At 34.8% G+C, this 21683-nt stretch overlaps 1 protein-coding gene across 1 annotated transcript in view; it reads left to right on the top strand.

Moving 5' to 3' along the window:
• Positions 1–21683, top strand: part of dlt (codanin-1 like protein dlt) — a 281789-nt gene that overhangs the window by 144085 nt on the left and 116021 nt on the right. Inside the window, exon 6 of the mRNA XM_089093645.1 lies at positions 9721–10024. Coding sequence (XP_088949771.1) covers positions 9721–10024 — 304 coding nt within the window. The remainder of the gene's footprint in view (positions 1–9720; positions 10025–21683) is intronic.

A 21683-nucleotide genomic window follows, 5' to 3' on the forward strand; every position in this document is an offset into this window, starting at 1 on the left:
TTCAAAAAATCATGGGGTAATTGTTTTGGACTTGTCGGGGACTCAGGATTTGAGCATACTACGAACAGGGAATGTACGTTTAGAGTGTACATTTGCCAATGCTCTGACTGAGAGTATCAAGCTATTATAACTGATTCAATTTGAAACCTATTGGGAAAACACACCCAAAGGCAGTGTTCTACTAGACCTAGCACCATGAACACAAACCAAATAATCAACGTATTTAGTATGGATCCATACATGTCCCAGCACAAGTCCTATTGCATACCTTCGGACTTCATTGAAAAAATTCCCAGTGTTAACAATACCCTAATCATTGTTAATAGCAGGCCATCGACTTTGAAGACCGGCCATTGGCTATGCATCTTTCAAACGGCAAAAAAAATTGAATTTTTTGATCCTATTGGTCTGTCGTATAAATTATACACGCCATACAGAAGCAGCTTTATTGAAGGCAGGAGGAAAACTATTATTCAAAATCAACGAAGAGTAAAGGATTTAACGACTAAGACATGTGGCTTTCATGCACTACTCTTTTTCAGGTTCAGATGTCGTGGCTACACCTACAAGCAGTTTCTCGACATCTACATTGACTTACCTCGATTGAACGACTTTCTATTGGAAAATATACTTACAAGCATATTTAATATTTATTTTAGTGCCCTACTAATAAAATTATATAAAAATGTATTTTAAATTGTTCTTTAATAAGAATTTATATACATTATAAAACGACTTGTCTTATCTTTGGATTTCATTTTCTACTAGGTATAGGTATGTTGCCACAACAACGAGTATAGTCAGATAATCTGAATTCGCAGCTTACTGATCATGATGTACTGCAATGTCAGGGTCACATTTTCTACAGTAGAGTGTAACTTCACTCTTGTCGTATCTCTTTGTACAGTCAATGATACTATTCTCATTCATTCTATAGAATTTAAATGTTTCAATTTGCTTATTTGAAACAATTTCACAAACAGTGTCCTCAAGTGTCGAATCACATTCAGTCACAGCCAAATGAAAATCAGTGGGTTTATAATAATAAGACCCATTATCTTCACAATGCTGACGTAGAAACCCTATTCTTTTGCTGTTCGAGTAGCTTAATTAGTGATCTGGCCCCTCCTCCCAGAATAATCTAAAACCACGACGACACCTATCTCGCATCAATCAACTGGAATCACGGATGGAGTTCTATCCCATCAAACTGGGGAGCGTATTCTCCTACTGATGATATTTATCATAATGGCCATTGGAGCGTAGGGACCCTCTCGGATGGGAGTCAAACACCTCTTCAAGACAGGACTTACAACCTTTAATTTGTACAGCATATCCTCTATGTAATTTACACGGGTTGCATAATCTACACTTTTCATCATACTCATCAATCATTGTGCAATTCTCACATGGTGACCAGCTGCCCAGTTTGTACATACATAGGGGACATGTATGAAACATTTTTTCATGTGTTGACGCACTCACTACCACAATTGAAATGTGATAGCAACAAAAAACAGTGCCGGATATAGAGAGAGAGAAGTTAATTCTCCCTGAATACCATATTTCTCGTGAAAAAAAAAGTCTTAAATTTCTAGACTAATGTTTAAAAGCATATACACAAAACAATTGCTCTATTATTTGATCAATATATCATAAAACTGTGTAACTACAGTTAATTCACGGTATAAAAGCGTTACAAACAAATCTCATTACGGAGAATTAGTTTTTATCATATTGACAAGCATTTCTCGAGAAAACATCTTCCTTTGAATAGAAAACTTTAGAAAATTCTCATCTAGAATCAAAGTTTTTCCATAAGAACTAGATTCCCCATGATTCGCTCTCTCTCAAATCTATTCATTTTTTTAGAGTCCTAACACTCTCACAACCAACTACTGACTAACCAGAATTTCTTTTTCTACTCTAAAAAATATAAGCTAGTCTACTATAGAAAGAAAAATACCTTTGACTTAGGAACAATTTTATTGAACATAATTACAATAATAATATTCACTGATGCATTTTGTTCTCATCAATATATTTCGATAGGACATCTAATGCTGACCGAAGTAGTCTACAGCCTCCGGCTATTTCCACAGCCACATTGGGTACTCGTATATCGTTGCTGCTGCTGTCGGCTCCATCATTAATCTCCAATAATGTAAATGCACCACTAATTTTTTCTCTACTAATATAGTCTCAAATAGACTACTCTCTCTGAATTAAAGTTTCTCATTAATATGATTTGTAAAGAAAACCATTCCTTTTATTCAAATTCCAACCACAAATCAAGCTATCGTTTATTGAGTAACCTCCACTCTCTGATTGGCTTCTAAAAAACGGATGTTGAGCTAAAAACGAGTCTGCTTCAATTATATAATTATGAACATACTCTCAAAACATGTTTGACCACATTATACACTGCCAAATAACCAGTCTGGTAATCTGCCTTGGAAAGGTGCCCATGGAACGTAATCCCCCTCCAAATAGCACCGGAAGGAACATAGTCTACTAGAATTCAATATTAGCATTCTAATGCAGTGATATGTCTTTAGGGCAAAATTTGCCCTAAGGACCCTTATGGCCTTCGAAAGTAGAAAATTGTGACCTTCAATTCTATTTGGTATTTCCAAAGTCCCTCTCTCTTCGAATTTTTTTTTTGCGTTTTTTTTTCGCTTTGTTTTTCGCTTTTTCAGGAGATTTCTTTCGAACCAAAGGCTTTAGAAAATAGCGGGAAAGTTCATTCAAACGCCTAGTTCTTTGCGCCTATTAAGTAGCCGTAAATCGCTGATAAAATGAATAGAAATTACGTTAAATAAAATATTTTTTTTGCTAAAAAAAAGTTTCTGCTAATTCTGATTATCATTCCTAACATGCTAGGAATGCGAATAAGTAAGTATATGAGAAGAGAAATACAGTGAGACTAGCTCATGTGTTTCGTCATGTGAGTGTAACCCTCCGGAATAGCCTCTCGGACAGCACTAGGGGCTCTGAATCAGTTCCTTCATTTAAATCACAGGTCAAAAAGTTTCTCCCTGGTCCAAATACAGGATGAGATCGGATCCCTTGTAAGGATTTAGATTGTTTTTTTCTTCTTCATTTTTTTTTGTATACTTACTTATATTTTATTTACTATGTGAATTAATAAATTAACTGAGCCACTACGCACAGGTCATTTGACCTTGTAGCAGTGGCTTTGTTTGTTTAATTGATTTTTTTTATTTTGTGAAATGATTAATAATAAAGGAATCATTAATTCATAAATAAAAGTAAATAGTGAGGTCAAAAATTAAACCAAACATATTAAAGTGTCCTAAGTATGTGGGAGAATGCCACCCTTTCAGCCCCCTTATCAGTCCGCCAAGATTTAACTATGAAATTGTTTAAGATGAAAATGCATTAAAACTTGAATTACAATTGTAATGATCGGGCAACTACCACTATGTTTACCGCCTTGGTTTTCAAGTTCCAAAGTTGGCTGTAGATATTCTTTTATATTGAACATGTAAAGTCCATATGTGCGATTTTCAAATACCAACGACGTCAGCTATGAAATCTTATCATTTTGATTTGGTTAGGTGGAAATTTTCTCAGCTATGTATATCTTACAAGCTTAGTAAAATCGGAAATTCAACTTTTTGTGGTAAGACCTTCATGTATAGTTATTCCGTTTTTGGTAGTAGCGGCTACCACATTAAAAAAAAGAAACGTTAGTAAAAAATCAACAATAATAAGCTTAAAAAACATATGACAAGTTTTTGGTAGTAACGGGTGCCATATTTAAAAAAAAGAAACGTGATTGAAAAATCAAATAAAATAAGCTAAAAAAATATATGACAAGTTTCCGGTAGTAGCGGGTGCCAAATTTAGAAAAAGAAACGTGATTGAAAAATCAGCAAAAATAAGCTAAAAAACATCTGACAAATTTTTGGTAGTAGCGGGTGCCATATTTAAAAAGAGAAATGTGAGTGAAAAATCAACAAAAATAAGCTAAAAACATATGACAAGTTTTTGGTAGTAGCGGGTGCCATATTTAAAAAGAGAAATGTGAGTGAAAAATCAACAAAAATAAGCTAAAAAACTATGACAAGGTTTTTGTAGTAGCCGGTGCCATATTTAAAAAAAGAAACGTGAGTGAAAAATCAGCAAAAATAAGCTAAAAACATATGACAAGTTTTTGGTAGTAGCGGGTGCCATATTTAAAAAGAGAAATGTGAGTGAAAAATCAACAGAAATAAGCTAAAAAATTACGACAAGGTTTTGGTAGTAGCCGGTGCCATATTTAAAAAAAGAAACGTGAGTGAAAAATCAGCAAAAATAAGCTAAAAACATATGACAAGTTTTTGGTAGTAGCGGGTGCCATATTTAAAAAGAGAAATGTGAGTGAAAAATCAACAAAAATAAGCTAAAAAACCTATGACAAGTTTTTGGTAGTAGCGGGTGCCATATTTAAAAAAAGAAACGTGAGTGAAAAATCAGCAAAAATAAGCTAAAAAACATATGACAAATTTTTGGTAGTAGCGGGTGCAATATTTAAAAAGAGAAATGTGAGTGAAAAATCAACAAAAATAAGCTAAAAAACCTATGACAAATTTTTGGTAGTAGCGGGTGCCATATTTAAAAAAAGAAACGTGGGTGAAAAATCAGCAAAAATAAGCTAAAAAAACATCTGACAAATTTTTGGTAGTAGCGGGTGCCATATTTAAAAAGAGAAATATGAGTGAAAAAATCAACAAAAATAAGCTAAAAACATATGACAAGTTTTTGGTAGTAGCGGGTGCCATATTTAAAAAGAGAAATGTGAGTGAAAAATCAACAAAAATAAGCTAAAAAACTATGACAAGGTTTTGGTAGTAGCCGGTGCCATATTTAAAAAAAGTAACGTGAGTTAAAAATCAGCAAAAATAAGCTAAAAACATATGACAAGTTTTTGGTAGTAGCGGGTGCCATATTTAAAAAGAGAAATGTGAGTGAAAAATCAACAAAAATAAGCTAAGAAACCTATGACAAGTTTTTGGTAGTAGCGGGTGCCATATTTAAAAAAAGAAACGTGAGTGAAAAATCAGCAAAAATAAGCTAAAAAACATATGACAAATTTTTGGTAGTAGCGGGTGCAATATTTAAAAAGAGAAATGTGAGTGAAAAATCAACAAAAATAAGCTAAAAAACCTATGACAAATTTTTGGTAGTAGCGGGTGCCATATTTAAAAAAAGAAACGTGAGTGAAAAATCAGCAAAAGTAAGCTAAAAACATATGACAAGTTTTTGGTTGTAGTGGGTGCCATACTTAAAAAAAAGCAACGTAGATAATTTCTTACACCACATTGGCCTGCCATAACATAAAGAAAGAAAATGATCGAAAATGAGGGTTTTAAAGGTCAAACGAAAATAGTGAAGAAACACACAAAGCGAATATTTCGAGAGAACAACCACCTCTCTTCTTCAGCGCGGACAAAATAATAGAAACAAGGAAATTGCCAAAGAAAAACGAGTTGTTCGTTGGCCGATTCTAACGAACAGAATTTTTCTGAATTTTTGGATTTTGTGCAAATTGCGGATATTGGCAAATGACTCATTTTATGGTTGTTACGTATTTGATTTTAATTCTTGTAGTTTTGTCTTTTATTGAGTTTTATTTGTCTTTTAATTTTCTGGGTGGATTTTTCATTAGTTTTTAATTGGTTTCGCTGACTTTCCGCGTTTGTTTTTTGTTTTTTTCTTCGGTATTTTCCTTGTTTATATTATTTTGTTCGCACTGAAGAAGAGAAGTGGGTTTCCTCTCAAAATATTCGCTTTGTGTGTTTCTTTAGTATTTTCGTTTGGCCTTTAAAACCCCCATTTTTAAATCATTTTTTTTTCTTTAAAAAAAGAAACACGAGTGAAAAATCAACAAAAACAAGCTCAAAAACATATGACAAGGAACAGCTTAAGAAGGTATAGCTTTTTTTTTGTCTTTGGAAATCAGCAGATTTTTATTGTTTGAATTTTTACGGGCGAAAAGTGTTGTCAAATGCCATAAAAACTTCATAACTTAGAAACAACCAAAGGAAAACTCTTAAAAAATCTTGGTTTTCAGATATGAATAGATCTAAGGCGGGTCCAGGGACAAAAATGTTTTGATTTTGATGTCCTTGGTACTTTTAGTAACTAGATACTTGGGAGATATTTGGTACTCGGGAGGTAGGAGATATGAGGTACTTTTGCTAACTTGGTTGTCATTTACGTAGTTCATATTGTGAAGTGATATTTTGAGTTTGTTAATGTTTACCTTTTTCTGCCTTTTCTTTATTGTTCACTCGGGATTTCTTTTGTGCTTTTGCGGGCAGACATAAAATTATTATTATATAGCTTGTTGGTAATTGATAGCATTGTATTTACATATTGTTTAAAAAAAAACTGAAAATATTGCCGTTTTCAGTTTTTACTGAAATCCCTGCCTGCCCTTGGGACCCTTATATGTTTAAAGCAGATACGCTAAACAGGTACGGTCATTCTTGAAGCATCTTGATAAAGAGTGTGCATTAAAAGAAGTTAATTTTTTTCAATAAAGTGCAAGTTTAATTTATCGTAAAGACGGTGATTTACCGTAATTACGGTACAATTACGGTACAATTGAAATTACGGTAAATACGGTAATTTACCGTAAAACCATAAAACGACGGTAAGACATAAAACCATAAAGACGGTAATTTACCGTAATTACGGTACAATTACGGTACAATTGAAATTACGGTAAATACGGTAATTTACCGTAAAACCATAAAACGACGGTAAGACATAAAACCATAAAGACGGTAATTTACCGTAATTACGATACAATTACGGTACAATTGAAATTACGGTAAATACGGTAATTTGCCATAAAATCATAAAACGAATAGATATAGAGAAACAGTTCATTTTAATTTCTTTTCGTTTTATGGTTTAAGGCCACGTCTAGGTTTCATATAATTTTTTTTAGATCAAATGCAGGAATGGATCTGCTTCTTTAATTGTCTGCTCTCTTTGCTTTACGGCTTTAGTCGAATCTGTCCCCTAAAAATTTAGATACGTTTTCAATTTCTATTAAATGATTTCTGAGACCATGCTGGCTAATCATGACAAAACAAAAAATTATCCTTTGGATTTTTATCTGCTTTTTTCATTATTATTTTTCTGCATTGAATACGTTTGAGCGGAGGCCTCAGCCGAAATGTTTGCATGATTTTTTCTTCTGTTTTTTTTTTCTCTAGCTGTTATTGTCCTCGTTTCTCCCTTCTTTTCTTTTTTTTGCAATTTCAAGTAACATGTGATTTCTCAAAATTTTTATTTCTGGATGAAAGATTTTCTATCACAAGATTTTCAAGAGCTTATTTTTAAGGTTTTATTTTATTTTTAAAAGTTCTCGTTTGTCTTGTGTTTTAATGCCACTTTTCTGTTCATGAAGATTTTTATTTGATTTATTCATTTATTTACTTAATTAACACCAGCAATGAATCTGATTTTCCAATTGTCTCTACTATGTGTATCACGGCCTTAGTCAAAATGGTGCCCAGGAAATTCAGATACCTTTTTAATTCTAAATACGGTGTAATTTCTGAGAATTGTTATTTCAGGGGGAAAAGTTTTCTATCCCTAGAGGGTTTCAAGGACTTTAGTTCAAGATTTTAGTTCTCTTGAAAGTTCCCGTTTAAACATTGTTTTGAGCTTATCTCATATCAACGAAGTCAACAAACTTTTAATATTTGGATTGTTTTTCTTTAAGCAAACATTGTTTTTCCGAGGTCAAACTTAGCAAAATATCTGCAAGCAATTTATAAATAGCAAAAATATTCAGTTAAATATTTGTTTGCTGAAATATGGCAGAAATTAAGAAACTATAAAATTAGAAAAGTTAGAAAATTTATTCATGGTAGAAGTACCTAAATACATGTACAATAAGAAGGGTTGTAGTGCGTGTACAGATTAGTGTGAACCTGGGTTTGCAAACTTTAAGGCCTTTCAAAAGAAGATGTGACCATGTTAATTTTTGTTATATTTTTGATTTTTACTTTTTTTTTTCTTATAGAACTTGATTAACTCCCTTTTTTTTTATTGATGGAGTATTCCTTAAAGTAAGGTTTAGTGCTAATGAAATGACAAAAGAATTTTGCTTTCAAAATGTGATTTTTTTATTTTTATTCTTTTGAGGAGCGACAAAAATAATCCTTAAGAGTAATTTCTACTACAAAGAAACTACAATGAGCTCTTTTTTGTCCATCAACCCTCTTTTTTTGAAAGCTAAATATAAGTCAAGACTAAAACGAAGTTCAGAACATTCTCCATAATCAAGGTAACATCGAAAAACCCTTGATATTACCTCTACCACATGATTAGTACATTTTGGAAATACTTCCTGTTGTGTTCCATTCGTCAACGATTCAAAATTGTCCATAAGGCCTATCTAAGTTGTTGTTCAGCTACCGTCAGTCAATAGCGTTTTGGTCAATTGATGCAGTTAAGTCTCGGACTTAACTGCAAGATCACAGTCAAGCTCTTATATAGTAGTGCAAAACGAGGAGGAAAACGCATTTTCCTCCTTGTAAGGTGGAATGCCGTTTCCGGCCTTTAAGGAGACGATACGGGAAACTGGTAATTATTACTCCCTTAATTTGGATAATGAATCTTTTTTGGAAGAATAGTAGCATTTAATTTATCTGTTTGAAATACGTTAGGCCACTGAGACGTTATTGAAGCTACCCTCCCTGTCAAGAGGATTTGCCAATTACAAAGGGTAAATCCACCGAAGACGAACGTCATGAAATACTGCCTAGTTGCAGCGATAGCTCATCTTGTTACGACGATTCAGTTTTATGTCATAAAAATGATTTCATTTTAAATTTTGCTTTTTGTTAATTACAGAAACATGTAGATGTAGTAATTACCTTTAAAATAAGCCCTTAGACAGCTCTTTATGATGTTTAAAGAGAAGTCATTGCTAATCCCTCCCAAACTGTTGGAACCATTAAGAGAACCATCTCCAGTAGACGACTAATAGAATTTAAAAGCTACGTGAGACCAAAGTGGGAAGTCGGGCTCGGCGTAGCGTCGTTGAAGTACAAAATGGATACTTTGCTTGCAGAAAACAGACGAACAGCAACATTGTTTAACTGATAGGGTGTCGAATCGCCCCTCCCCCCTCGGGAGTTGAAAAGTTCATTTTGTTTTTCATTGAAAAAGGTAGAAAAAACCACTATTATCTCCCCCAGCAAGATTTTGACAAATACAATTTTTATCTACATTAAAAAAAAAATATTACATTTAAAGCAATACTAACAATGAATTTGTTCTGAAATCTACTCCGCTGTTTTCTCCAGGACTTGTTGAAGTTGATCTCTGAGCGATCTACCCTTGACTCGAACTGTCGTAGCTTAAATTCCCGAATATGTACCTTGTATTGTTCCTTTTTGTCAAGGTTTACTGCAGTCTATGGAAGTTTTAAAGTTTTGAGCAAGTCATCGCCAGTTTGACCAATCAGATCAATCCGAAGAGGTTCTCAACCCGTAGTATGCTTACCCTCAGGGTGTAGGCCTATACTGTAAAGGGGCGAGAAAAAAAAATTATTAATGGCTGATACTAGGGCCTAAACATGTATACATGGAAAGAATTCGGGACTGCTCCTGTCGAAACTCAAAATATTTTATATGTTTGCACAAATGCGAACTCCAAATCGTAACGCTGTGTTTTTTTCAATTTTAGGAATCCCAATGGAACCATGTTAATACGGCTCCTCGTTGGCTGGCTCCAGGACCAGCCTAATATAGAACTTCCGGTTCAGATTCACCTACCTGAAGAAGCTAGGTCTTCAACAGCTTTGGATTATCTTCCATATGTAACAGAAGAAGTTTTGGAAATCTGTTGTCCGTTTCTGGCGTCTGCCAGTAGCAGTTTAGGCCATTTTATCGCGGGTCTAAGAAGTGCAGCACCTACTCAGATATTTAGAAAAATAACCCCTGTTGCTGCTCAAGAGGCACGACCAGTCAAATCTGAAACAGTTCTGAGTGTAAGTTGCGTTTTTACAATATTTTCGTTAGGCTATTAACATTATTGACTAAAAAAGATAGCCAATGGTGTAATTTAAGAAATCCGATAAAGGGATAAATAGAATTTTGAATTTTCCCTATCCTGAGAAAAAGTGATTTAGTTATTTCAGGTGTTGTAAGTTTCTTTTTTTTTTTCTTCTTCCTTGGACACGTAACCGGATTCAAATTAATAAATATAATGTGCCTGACATAACATCAAAGTTGGAAAAGCTGCACAGGAAGTTCTTAGGTCGGATAACTTTTCATTCTCTTGATCGACTTCCTCCTCATAATCGTCTTGTTAAATTTTTTTTATTGTTAAAATGTTTGTTGTATGTTTTTTTATTTTTTATTTTTTGTGTGTATTTAATTTCTGTTTTACTCCATCTTCTAATATTTATTGTAGTGTTTTGTGGGTAATAAATAGATTACTAGTGCGTTTAAAAAATGAAACGCAAAATGCCTTTCATCAAAATCAAACGAGTTCTGAACAACTATTTTTAAAAGTACTCTAGTAAAAAGTTGCAAATACTTGAAAGCTCTACTAAACTTTCTGAACTGTCAAACCCGCTTATAAATTTCAACTGCCTGTAGCTTTTGATGAAAGTATTTAGAAAAAAAAAATAAAAAATTAAAATAAAATTCTACATTATTATTATTATTAAATAAATTTAAATAAAATTAAAAATTTATTAAATAAAATTATTAAAATAAAAAATCTACGTCATTTTTTATGCAGAATCTAAATATACAATGCTCGTAAATATACACTGCTTTCAACAGCTTAGTATTTTAAATTTTGACGACAGGGAGTGTAATGGATTCCTTGAAGGGGGTATCAACACCCCTTATGAAACTTTTTTTTTCAAACAGTAGCCTACCTGTAAACAATACGTTCTTAAAAAAAGATTTTCCTTTAAATCCATCCTTTTTCAGTTATTAAGCACAGGCCAAGAGTGGATATAGAATTAATGTTTAGGAGGGGCACCCGCGGAACTTGAGCTTCTCCAATTGGTATTATTCGCCCCCTCACCCCTGTGATTAATGCAACTTTCAACATTCTGAGGGATGCTTGTACCCCTAAAATCACCCTTGTGGACTTGCCCATATCACCAAATCACAGGCCTATCTAAGCGAAATCCTGATGAATCATGTTTGTTTTCATAAAAGATACCAATAGACAATTTGTCAAAAAAGATTCTCAGCTAAATCCTTTTGTTTTCAGATATTAAGCTCAGGCCTATGAAAGCAAATGTAGTTTAGCCTAGAATTCTTTTGCTGTTTTTTCTGTGTTTATTTCGAATGGAGCACAAAAAAAAACTGCAAAACTACAGTTTGAAATTCCCCTCCCACCATTGTGGAAAGGATATCTGAGCGCCCCTAATTATATATGATTAAATTTTTCCCTGGAATTGAGCAAAGCTCGAGAAATTTCTTAGCTATTTACCATTGTCAATATAAAATAAACAGCTTGTATAGATAAGATAAGATTTATTTAACACATAAATTTCACACAAAATAAACAAACACAAATAGTTCAACAAAGCCAACAGGGAGCTGAGCTCAAAAAGAAGCCTATCTGTTCAAATCTACCAAAAATTAAGATATATAGTCTTCTTTTAGTGATTTGCTCTGCTAAGCAGCAGTAAAGACATCATTGCCGCGCAACCAGTCTACTGCAGAGGTTTTTCTTTGGCTAATTTATTGCCTTATTTTTCAGAGTTTTTAAAGCGTCCATAGAAAGGGATTAGTTGATGCATTTGGCATTCCATTATTTGGAGGAACTAATGATATATTAACCCCTAAGTTCTAAATCATTATGAAACGACTAAATCACATTTAGTACGGTCACGAAATACCCAGACATTATTGTTTTATCGGTTCTTGGGAACTAAGAAAATGTTTGTTGGATATTAAGAAAACATATTACGCTCGGGCGTTTTCCTTAACGTTGATCTGCTTTAGTTATGGCCAAGCTTGACCATGTGGTCAAACCCGACCAAAGTTGACTTGTTATGGTCAAACTCGAACTTCAGTTATGATCAACGTCAGTGTTTTGCCTCAGACCTGGTCAAGCTTGATATTTAGAGACTCTTTTGATTTGCTACAGTTTTCATTTTTGATTGAATGGATTTACTCAAATATATTATCACGTCAAAATATGGGTCATTTACTCAAATATGTTATTACGTCAAAATATGGGTCGGGCAGCAGTCTTCATTTTCCCCTTGTATCATCAATGAACTAGTTTTGGAGAATCCAAGTTTAGAAGACTTATCATAAACCTTCTTTTATCAAATTAATTAAAAAACTTTTTCCACAAAATAAGTTTTTCAAAGAAAAGTTAAGAACTCCATTAAATCAAAAATGAGCAAGAGTGGAAAAAGTTTTTATTAATTAATTTCTGTTCGTTTTATATTGACATAGTCTTTTCAGGGAAAAAGAAAATAATACTTTAAATCTTTGTGTTTTTTCTAAGACTCTATAGTTTGGTTTGCTATTTGTATGCTGGAGAAAAAATTTCAGCAATTTTTAACAACATACACCCTTTTAAAAATCTCGACACAAATAGTATTGTTTAATTTAGTTTCTGTCCTCCTCTAGTTGACCTGAAATAGAAAACTTGTTACCATTCTCAAAAAAATCTGTTTACTTTCTTTGATAGCTTGGATACACTTACGCTATTTTGATTTGGTTAAATCTTAAGAGCAGAGTAGCCCCGAAAGTTTGAACATAATACCCTCAGTCGTTCTTGGGATACTACTGAGATGCCTTATTGGGAGTTAGCATTAACACAGTGTATTTTGATTTAATCTTAAGGCAACATTTAGTTTTTAAACATAATCGGCAAATGGGAGAGCGGGCGTGGGAGAGGGACTAGACGCCCTCCAATCATTTTGAATATTAAATAGGGCATTAGCCCTTTCTATTTTCAATCGAATGAGCCTTTTTCGAAGTTCCTACGACAACTCCTTCGAAACGAAGTGCCCTGGTCTAAAAAAAATACATTGAACCCACATCGATCTTTACTATAAAAATGTCAAGCCTTTCAATCACTTTCGACTATTAAAAAGAGCACTTGCCCTTTCAAATTCCAATCGAATGAGCCCTTTTTGAGTTTCTACGACAACGCTTTCTATAAACACCTTAAATCGGCTGTCCTCTGACAAAACCTAGTATCTACAAAAAAATTTGAATTTTAGTTAAGAATGGATCCCGCCTAATAAGACCACGAGGAATCCAATGGTGCAAACAAAATTATTCTCCGATGCTTAGTTTCATTGATAGTACCTAGTATCTACACAGGAGCTCACCATTGTTTTCGTGCCATACCCAGCATGTACCTAGTAGAAATCGACATTTACGCCAAAATCTAGTATCTGACAAATTACACTTTATCAGTGAAAACAATCAGCAGCACCATACAAAGAGCATCATCACTTCATTATTTAAATAAAGACGGCAAAAATGCGCAGAGCAAAACAACGTTTTTGCGTTTTTCTCGGAACTTCGTCAGATGTTCATACTAGGTTTTGTCGGAGGACAGCCGAAATGCCCCCAGAGCATAAATTAAAACACTTGCCCTTTAGGGCTGTGAGGGGGTTATCATCCTCAAAGACCTAATTTCCAGAACTTTCAATTATGTTGAAGAAAATTGCTATCTCAAAATTTTGATGGGGTTGTGTTTGGGGAAATGGTGGGCGTGAGAGGGGGGTTAGTTGCCCTCCAATCACTTTCGACTATTAAAAAGGGCAGTAGCCCTTTCAATGTCCAATCGAATGAACCGTTTTTGAAGTTTTTACAACAACGCTTTCTATAATAACCTTACATGCCCCAGGGCATAACTTACAACCCTTGCCCTGAGGGCTGTTAGGGGGTTGTCATCCTCAAAAACATAATTTCCGGACTTTTTAACTACGTCGAACAAAATCTCTCTCTCAAAATTTTGATTGGATGTCTTAGGGAACATGGGGAGTGTGAGAGGGGTATTATTTATCCTCCAACCACTTTCGACTATTAAAGAGGGCACAAGCCCTTCTAATTTCCAATCGAATGAGCCCTTTTTGAAGTTTCTACAACATCACTGTCTATAAAAACCTTATATGCCCCTTGGGCATAACTTACAACCCTTGCCCGAGGGCTCTGAGGGGGTTATCATCCTCAAAGACCTAATTTTTAACTCCGTTGAACAAAATGGCTATCTAAAAATTTTGATTTGATGTGTTTGGGGAAAAGCTGGGCGTGAGAGGGGGATTAATTGCCCTCAAATCACTTTCGACTATTAAAAAGGGCACTAGCCCTTTGAATTTCCAATTGAATGAGCCCTTTTTCAAGTTTTTAAGACAAAGCTTTCGGTAAAAACCTTATACGCCCCCAGGGTATAACTTACAACCCTTACCCTGAGGGCTGTGAGGGAGTGTCATCCTCAAAGGTATCATTTCCGGATCTTTCAACTACTTTGAACAAAACGGTTATGTCAAAGTTTTGATTGGATGTGTTTGGATAAATGGTGGGGCGTGGAAGGGGTGTTAGTTGCCTTCCCATCACTTTCGTCTATCAAAAATGGCAATAGCCATTTCGATTTCCAATCAAATGAGCCCCTTTTGAAGTTTCTACGGCAACGCTTTCTATTAAAACCTTATATGCCCCCAGGGCATAATTTAAAACCCTTGCCCTGAGGGCCCTGGGGGGGAGGGGGAATTTGTCATCCTTAAAGACCTAATTTCCAGAACTATCAACTACGTTAAACAATATGGCTATCTCAAAATTTTGATTGGATGTGAGGGGAGAAAAGGGGGGCGTGAGAGGGGGGCTAGGTGCCCAATAATCACTTTAGACTATTAAAAAGGAGACTAGCGATTTGAATTTCCAATTTGACGAGCATTTTTTGAAGAGTCTACGACAACCTTTTCTATAAAAATCTTATATGCCCTCTGGGCATAACTTACAACCCTTGCCCTGAGGGCTGTAGGGGAGTGTCCTCCTCAAAAACATAATTTCTATCTGGAAATCAACTACGCTGAACAAAATGGTATCTCAAAATTTTGATTGGATGTGTTTGTTAGTTGCCTTCCAATCACTTTCGACTATTAAAAAGGGCACAAGTCACTTCAATTTCCAATTGAATGAGCCCTTTCTGAAGTTTCTGCTACAACTCCTTCGATACGAAGTGCCCCGCTCTAAAGAAAAAAAATAATAATACATTGTGCCAACATCGTTCTTTACTTAGGCAGCGCGATTGCACTGCTTGTGGTAATGTCACTCACTACAGCTAGCTTCACTACGTTGATATCAATCTTCATTTTTGTTCTACCCTGCGCTCATTGCAGCTTAGTGCGTTCAATGCAATTCATTTCCATTACTGACATAAAATGAAAAACATTCTCTCTACAAACATAATGTTTCTCATTGGCTGTCGGTGACAATAAATAATCGATCAAATAAACTATGTTGAACGCAGGGCCAGTTGGGTAAATTCAGCACGACCGGCAGACAAATAACCAATGGAATTCGACGCAATTGTCTGGGTTTGGCTTTCTATTTCGGTTGCATTGGGACTGCGTATGTTAGACAAATTTTTCTATGTTGTCGACATTGTTCATCTGTCTAAACCCGCTGTTAAACTCCAAAACGCGATAAATTGTCTCAGCTAAGTGAAAAAACTTTGAACATGCCAATTAACGCAGAGAAAACCAAAAGAATGTTGATTTACTTTCTAGAAAAGCAACTCATCTCTACACAACCATTGATGACCAGCTAGTTCAAAAGGCAACCGGTTTATCTACCTTGGTACTCTTCTCAGAGCTGATGGTTGGCACAACACCCGGCACCGTAGCGCTTAGCTATCATCTGGAAGAGATAGCTATTACCTGGAAAAACTGTCTTAAATCTATGAGTTTGGAAGTAATTTTTCCAAAAATCAATTAATTCTTTGCGAGGGAGCGTCTTGAAGAAAAAAAAGTGTATTTTGTTTCAAAAGTTTTCGTATTTCCATTGGGGATTCTCAGGACCAATATTATGAGAATTTCCCCTTCCCATTTCCTGTACTCTGGTATATGTGCCATCATTTTAAGCCTACATCTTATATCTACCTAGTAGGCTGTCTCGGAAAGCTTTCGCAGAAGCTTTTGCTTCATTTTTTGTTAGAAATTCTTCCGTTATTTCAAATTATTTTTGTTATTTTCTGTTAACAGCTTCTATCAAGTAAAAATACTAAGAGAAAATAATAAGAAAAAGAACATAAGAGGGCAGTGTGTTGTTTGACCAGAAAGTAAATACATTCTGTAACTGATCTATGATGGTCTAATTGTCCTTTTTGATGAAACCTGTTTCCAAACAGCATAATTAGATGTCACAGAGTTCCCTGGAAACGTATAGATCAGATGACAAGGTAGACTTGATTTTACGACATGCACGAGTTAAGCACAAGTCTCTTATATATAAAGACATAATCTATCCCCGAAGAGTTTGATTAATCTGTTTTCCTGTTGTTTTCTTTTATCTCTCGCTTTTTCCTTCTTTTAACACTCATTTCTTGAAGGTTAGAGTAAAAGAGCTTGAGAAATCGATCGAAGTGGCAATTCAAGTTGACGTCTAAGAAAAATAATTACCAAAATCCACAAGTTGTCAATTTTGTATTTTTATTTTACTCTTTACCTGTTAAAGAAGTCGACAGAAAAGTTGTTACTTCTTGCTCTTTTAATATTGGAATGTGTATTTTTTGCCAATTTACGCTAATTTGTACTGGCCGTAGCAATTGGTAGGAAAGTTGCGGATTGATGAGGAGGGAGGCTATTTTGTAACTGATCATTTTGTAACTTACGTTTTGTAACTGATCTATTCAATTCAATTCAAACTTTTTATTTCCTCCGAATATGAAGAGTAAAAAAGAAATAAATAAAAATAATAACCGCTAATCAACAGGCCATAAAATTATTTTAAACTATATAACAACAAATACGCAAAGGCCTTCAATCAAAATTACCACACAAATTAACACTTCATTCAATAGATAATAAATTAACACTTCACAAATTAACACTTCATTCAAAAATTAAATCAAATAAAGTAAATTAAGCTTCGTGTGCAGCTCTATATAAATTATGAGAAAAAACATTTAATTTGGATAAAAAATTCTTTTGCTTTTTCTCCAAAACATCAACAGGATTTTTTATTTTATATTTATTCATTAAAAAAGCATTTGATTCAGATTTAGAAAAGTGGCAAAGGAACTTAGTAAAATTTAAAAATGTTGTTTTTACATGCGTAATATTACTAATTCTAAAAAAACGGGAGAAGCGATGAAAAAACTAAAATTTTAGGCAAAGCGACTGTATTATATACAGTCGTTTTAAGTTACCTTAAAACGTAAAGATTAAACGACAAAATGGACTTATTTTTACTACCCGCCGGAGTTAGGCTCAAGTCACTTAAAGATAGAGTACCAGGGGACCAAGCTTCGCTCGGTAAAGCGACCGCATTCTCACCCAACAATTGAAAATCCCCGAACCCAGCCGAAAATTTCCCCCCAGCGGAAATGAAATTCCCCCCCCCCCCCTGCAAGAAAAATTGTTTAATTTTTCTGGATTTAGTCGTATTTCCATTTATTTAATTTTTTTACTTAGTCAATTCGTGAATTGGTGCCCGCGAAGTGTACAAAGGAAAAACAATGCATTTCTAAAAATCCAGTCGAAAATGACAATATTTGTAGTTGCATATTTTGCACAGATCAGTCTCTAAGTTCAACTGATCTGTTTTATTAGCCTGTGATGTTCAGTTGACCTGCAAGACGGCTAGTTAATTAAACAGTTGCTACAAACGAATTGAATACACATAGGGGATCAAATACAATGCAACATTAACCTGGGTTGGTAGGTTTTAAGACTAGTTATGACATGATCGTTATCAACTCACCGAACGCCTAAGAATAGTTATGACTTGATTGATATTTACTTATCCTTGTCAAACTTCACTTTGAATTTTTTTTCCGGTTGTTGTCTGAGAAAATTAAAAAAAATGCTTGAAGGGTAAGGGGGGTGGGGGATGGCGAATTTTCACAAAATCTTGACCTATCTGGATTGTTCTTCATACCTGCAAATGTTAGATCACTCTCAAAGTTTAATAGGTCTGTTCTGTCAACCTGCAAGGTTCAGTTGACTTACAAGGCGGCTAATTAATTAAACAATCGCTGCATACAGATTGAATACAAATAGAAGATTAAATACAATCCCGGGTTGGTAGGTTTAAGACTAGTAATGACATAATCGTTATTAACTCACCCTTATCCAACTGTCAAACTTCATTTTGACAGTTTTTCCGGGTTGTTGGGTCTCTAATTTCAGTTAGAGGGAGATTTAAGAAATATATATTATGAGGCTGGAAGGGGGAAATTTTACTAAAGTCTTGACCATTCAGGGACCATCATCAATGGCTTTCCATGCGTTTCCAGCTCTACAATTTACAAACATGAAATAAAACAACAATGTTCGCTATCGTTCATCAGTTTTCTGTTGTTATCAAACATACTGAAAAAATGGAATTTTGTAGTCTGCTACATAATATTTACAGAAATATCCGAGGTGGGGTCACACTTTGCGCCATCTGCTGTACATCTCAAAACGCCACGTGTTCAACATAATTTCGTCATGCAAGTTTCTGCCACACTTTGCAAAGTATGGCACACGTCCGCCATGCTAGGCACGCGCCACTTGGTGTACGTGATTTCTGAAAGTGGGAAAACGACAGACTATTGTCCTATATTTCAAACAGTTCGCGGTAACGAACTGTAAGTAAGAGCGACCCGGCTCAATAGTAACCGAAACTCTAAAAAGCGGAATTTTGATACCAATAGATAGGTCAAAAGAATCGAATTTTATGCTGATTTCAAGTATATAAGTTTCATCAGGTTTAGTCTCACCCACCAAAAGTTACGAGCCTGAGAATATTTGCCTTATTTTCAAAAAAGGGGAAACACCGCCTAAAAGTCATAGAATCCTAATGAAACTCACAACATCAGATTTAACGTATCAGAGTACCCTACTATAGAGGTTTCAAGCTCCGATCTGCAGAAATGTGGAATTATGTACTTTTTGCCAGAAGAAAGATCACGGATGAGTGTTTATTTTTTTTTTTTTTTTTCTTCCCAGGGGTAATCGTATCGACCCAGTGGTACTGTAATATCACAAGAGGGCTCATTCGAACGGAAATTAAAAGTTCTAATGCCCCTTTTAAGTGACCAAAGATTGGAGGTCCCTACTCATTGGAGGTCCCTACTACCAAAGATTGGAGGTACCAACTAGGCCCCCTCCCACGCTTATTTCTTCCCAAAGTCACCGGATCAAAACTTTGAGATAGCCATTTTGTTCAGCATAGTCGAAAAATCTTATAACTATGTCTTTAGGTGTAGAAGGACCCCCCCCCCACAGTCCCCGGGGGAAGGGCTGCATGTTTTGAACTTTGCCCATTGTTTACATATTTTTATATTTATTGGTATGTATGCTGCCTTTTTTGGGGGGGGGGGGTGGGGAGGGAGGTTGCTTAGGTTGTATTTATATGGAGAGAATCTTCCTTGGGGAGGGAAATTTCTGGGGAGTGAATATTCCAGGGGAAATGTTGCACTGGGGGGGGGGGATTGACAGAATTACTATAAGAAATTCTTTTTACTTGTCTTACATTCTCTTTGCCAAATTTTTTATGTGAAGATGTTCTGGGGGAATTATCCAGGGGCTTTTTTCTGCATGTTTTGTTTTCTGGGATATAATTTCCACAGAAGGGTGCATTTTGAAGTAATCGAGAAACCGATTAGAGATTAAAGTCTTATTCAAATGAAAGAATTGTAAGGAGAATTTTTCAGGGTGAATCGTCCACAAGCATTTTTACAGGTAGGGGGGATTCTCAGCGAGTATGGAACTTTATGGAGAGAATTTGACGGGGGGGGGCTGCACTTTGAGTTGGATGAAAGTTCCCCGGAGGAGTTTTCCATGAGGGGGAGGGGTATATTTCATAGAGGGTGAACCAGATTTGCTTCGGCAATATTTGAAAAAACGAACAGAAATTATTCCGTATATGAAGGGTTGCCCCCTCCTCAATACCTTACTCTTTACGCTGAAGTTTGACTGTTTACTAAAGTTGAAACACGGGAGCCATTTAATTAGAATAGGAAGGCTTTCTAAAAGTGCTAACGGCTTTAGCGCAAAGGGCAAAATATTGAGGAGGGGGCAACCCCTCATATCCGAAATAAATCTGCCAAGATTAATATGCAATTTTTTTTTTCATTTTTCATGTACGGTGAGTCAAATTCGAACCTTCTTTAGTTGAAAAACGTTCAGCAATTGAATAAAAAAACAAAACAAGTTTTTTTTCTACTGAAAGTAAGGAGCGACACTAAAACTTAAAACGAACAGAAATTATTCCGTATATGAAAGGGGCTGTCCCCTCCTGAACGCCTCGCTTTTTACGCTTAAGTTTGACTCTTTGTTACGGCTCTACTTTTTAAAACGATAAAAAGCTTAGTGTAAAGAGCGAGGCGTTGAGGAGGGGACATACCCATTTACATACGAAATAATTTCTGTTCGTTCTAAGTTTTAATGTCGCTTCTTACTTTCTGTTAAAAAACTAGTTTTTTTTTAATTTAATTTCAGTTAAAAGCTGCTTGATTCCATCATTTACTTTTCATAAGCCGATTATACTACTTCTTAAGTTTATATCAGAAAGATAGCCATTATTTTTACCCCCTTTTGTATTTTTTGGTCAATTTTTGACCCAGTAAAAAGCATACAAATATTTGATTAGTTCTTCTGTATTAAATTCTAATCAAGTGAAAAGAACTAAATTTCAGTTTCTCTTTGGGAGCACTATAATAATAATACGGCTATTAATTCAAAGATATGACACATGCGTAGAGTAGAGTAGAAGAGTAGAATATTTTTATTTATAAAAATGTAGAGTAGCGTAAAAATGTATTACGCCATCTATTCCAGATCAGTTGCAAGCCTCCATGTAATTTTTTTTTATGTAATCTGGACTTGTCAAATGCGTTTAAAAAGAAATACTGGCCTTTCAAGAGAGCGAGTTTGACAACCTTAGTTGATAAAAGTGTTTTTCCTCCTTCTGTTTATCACCTCAGATTGGTATTGCCACTGACGGGATATATCCTGCTGCCAGGTTCTCTGAGGGTGCAATCCAGGTTCCAGTAATTTACAGAAAGTAAATTTTATTTAATAAAACAGTTTAATAAAAATTATGTCTTTTCGTTCCAGGTGAGAGCGAATTAACTGTTGGAATAATCAATAATTAATATTATACTAGACGTTGTAATAAATTTTTTTGTGAATACGGTTAACCCAGTATCTTAGTGTATTGACTTTTGCGCAATCCTCATCTAACTGGAAAAAAATGACCAATCTAATGAGAATTAGTTATTAATAATGCACCAACACTCATATTTTTTTACATTTTATTCATTACTCATTGAAACTGCTCCTAATTTAATAATTACTACAATGTATAATAAGGCATTAGTTACTAAATAGCTGCAGGTTAGCTGTTAACTCGCATTAATTTTGAAGAACTTTGGATTAAGTTTTAATTTCCGCCCCGAATACACCCTTTTGTGAACCTTTTGTTTATAGTGAACCTTTT

The sequence above is a fragment of the Artemia sp. Qi Xiang Cuo genome, chromosome 8 (genome assembly GCF_049724085.1).
Source record: "Artemia sp. Qi Xiang Cuo chromosome 8, ASM4972408v1, whole genome shotgun sequence".
In the NCBI taxonomy this organism is placed as follows: Eukaryota; Metazoa; Arthropoda; class Branchiopoda; order Anostraca; family Artemiidae; genus Artemia; species Artemia sp. Qi Xiang Cuo.